Source organism: Pygoscelis adeliae, unplaced genomic scaffold (assembly GCF_000699105.1).
Source record: "Pygoscelis adeliae isolate BGI_AS28 unplaced genomic scaffold, ASM69910v1 Scaffold122, whole genome shotgun sequence".
NCBI classification, from domain to species: Eukaryota; Metazoa; Chordata; class Aves; order Sphenisciformes; family Spheniscidae; genus Pygoscelis; species Pygoscelis adeliae.
Window position 1 is genome coordinate 3,195,101 of NW_008824358.1, and position 2,573 is coordinate 3,197,673.

Genomic DNA, 2,573 nt, shown 5'->3' on the forward strand with positions numbered 1-2,573 from the left:
GTAGAAGGCCACCAAATTTGTCAGGCACAATTTGCCCTTAGTGAAACCATGTTGGCTGTCACCAGTCGCCTCCTTATTTTCCATGTGCCTTAGCATAGTTTCCAGGAGGATCTGCTCCACGATCCTGCTGGGCACAGAGGTGAGACTGACTGGCCTGTAGTTCTCCGGGGTCTTCCTTTTTTCCCTTTCTAAAAATGGAGGTTATGTTTCCCCTTTTCTAGTCAGTGGGAACTTTATCAGACTGCCATGACTTCTCAAATATGCTGGATAGTGGCTTAGCAACTTCATCCGCAGGTTCCCTCGGGACCTGCGGATGCATGTCATCAGGTCCCATGGACTTGTGGAACTTCAGGTTCCTTAGAAGATCGGGTTCGAGACCATCTCCTACAGTGGGTGGTTCTTCGTTCTCCCAGTCCCTGCCTTTGCCTTCTGCGACTTGGGCAGTGTGGCTTGAGCGCTTGCCGGTGAAGACTGAGGCAAGAAAGTCATTGAGTACCTCTGCCTTCTCCATATACCGGGTAACCAGATCTCCCGTTTTCTTCCGGAGGGGGCCCACATCTTCCCTAGTCTTCCTTTTATCCCTGAATGTACCTATAGAAGCTTCTCTAGTTGCCCTTGATGTCCCTGGCCAGATCTAATTCTATCAGGGCTTTAGCTTTCCTAACACTAAATTTCTACAGCATTTGATGTAGCAAGTACATTTTATTTTAGTGTGTATATACTAGTATACCGTTACCTTTAGAAGTCTCATGTTCAACTGTGACCATTTTATCAGTGAATCGATAGTCTGTATGTATTGTAGTGATAACTTAGGGTTTTCTGGGGCAAGAAAAAATTCTGCAACTTGAGGGGCTGGAAGGGGGATTAGAATTGTCACATATTTGGGACATCAAACCTTCGATACTAAATATTTTTCTATCAAATGCTTTAAGGGCGCACTGAGTGTTTAATAAGAGGTTTATGAGCTAGGAGTGGGGGAAAGGAGCTGTGTGATGCAAAGTGTGTGTGGATTTTTTTTTTATTCTCACCTTTGTACTTGTGATGTAGGTACAGCCAGCATTAGATTAATTGTTCTACTATCTTTCCATATGGAACACGAAAAAATTTTTTTATTGTATTAAATGTTTTATTTATTGTATTAAAATTATTACTGTATGTCCTGAGCCTTAGTCATATTTCTAGATACAGGATTATTTACATGGAAATGCAGATTTAGCTAGTGTTTGATTTCTGGTGTTAACTATTGCTTATAGTGTATTATCTTTAAGATTCACTTTGGAAAAAAAAAAAGAACAAGAATGTGATGGAAACTGTATTCTGTGGCATAGTAAAAATCTGTTTCTGAATCTGGCCTTAAATTGCCTTTGAGTTGCTGGGATTTAGAATTTTATATTAGAGGCCCTAATTCTATTAGGGGCTAATGCAAGTGTCTTGAGTTGTGATACTTGAATTTTCCCATCTAGACGTGTTTAGGAGTACCATCTTCACTTTAATGGTGGGTTATTGCAACCAGCAGACTTAATGGCACTGAAATAAAGAGCAGAAGAAAATTGATTGACTTCTTACACACCGTATAATGTCCCCCGTAGGTAGCCAATCCCATATTCCCTATAGACCATCAGTATGTATGCCTTTTGTTAAGAATTTAACTTAGGAACTTTTACTGATTTGACTGGTGTGTGAGACGTTCATTGATTTAGACTTACCACATCGCTTGCATGTGGTGTTTTGCTGAGATCCCTTGGAACAAACGTAGATTCTCAATAAAATTTATTGTCCATCTTAAAAATACAGTTTTAAGAAATACGTTCAAATTTTTAGCTCATTTTGTCACGAGTTCAGGAAAGAAGCGTTGCACTTACCTAACAATTTGGTTGTCTTTTTTTAGAACGGAAGAATTTAACTTTGCCTATGGAGTTGTGATCCAGGTTGTTGCTTTAAAATGTGCCTGTTCAATGTTGATGTCTTTCAGTTTACCTTACGCATCTGGATTATGCAGACACAGAACGAATTATGACTGAAAAACTTCACAATCAAGTGAATGGAACTGAATGGTCATGGAAAAATTTGAATACCCTGTGTTGGGCTATAGGTTCGATCAGTGGAGCAATGCATGAAGAAGATGAAAAAAGATTCCTTGTTACAGTAATTAAGGTATCATGGTGCAAAACTAATAGCTTTGTCACACTTCATAGTTTATGCTCAAGAAACTAAGTTTACAAAAATACTGCTGTATGTTCTCAGTAAGCTACCTTGTATGGCGAGCAAGTTGATAAGTATAAATTAACAGGAAATCTTATATCCTGAATTTAAGGCTGATAATTTCGTTAGCCGTGAACAGTGCATTAATCCAAATAGTCTTTTCATGGTGAAAAATTTGGGGATAAAATTTACTTTATGATGAAGTGTTTTTCTTTGGGGATGCAGAAGAGATGGCAAGGGATTGCTAATGAAATAAAGGAGAATGGCAAAATAACCCATGTTTTTAACTAGCTAGCACCCTGCTATTTTGCTGTTTTCCATATATTCATTGATCAAACCGCATTCTTGGTAAATATGTGCATGGAAAGAGT

At 38.7% G+C, this 2,573-nt stretch overlaps 1 protein-coding gene across 1 annotated transcript in view; it reads left to right on the forward strand.

Annotated features, from left to right (window-relative positions):
- XPO1 (exportin 1) overlaps nucleotides 1-2,573 on the forward strand; it is a 41,910-nt gene that overhangs the window by 29,384 nt on the left and 9,953 nt on the right. Inside the window, exon 13 of the mRNA XM_009319582.1 lies at nucleotides 1,973-2,154. Coding sequence (XP_009317857.1) covers nucleotides 1,973-2,154 — 182 coding nt within the window. The remainder of the gene's footprint in view (nucleotides 1-1,972; nucleotides 2,155-2,573) is intronic.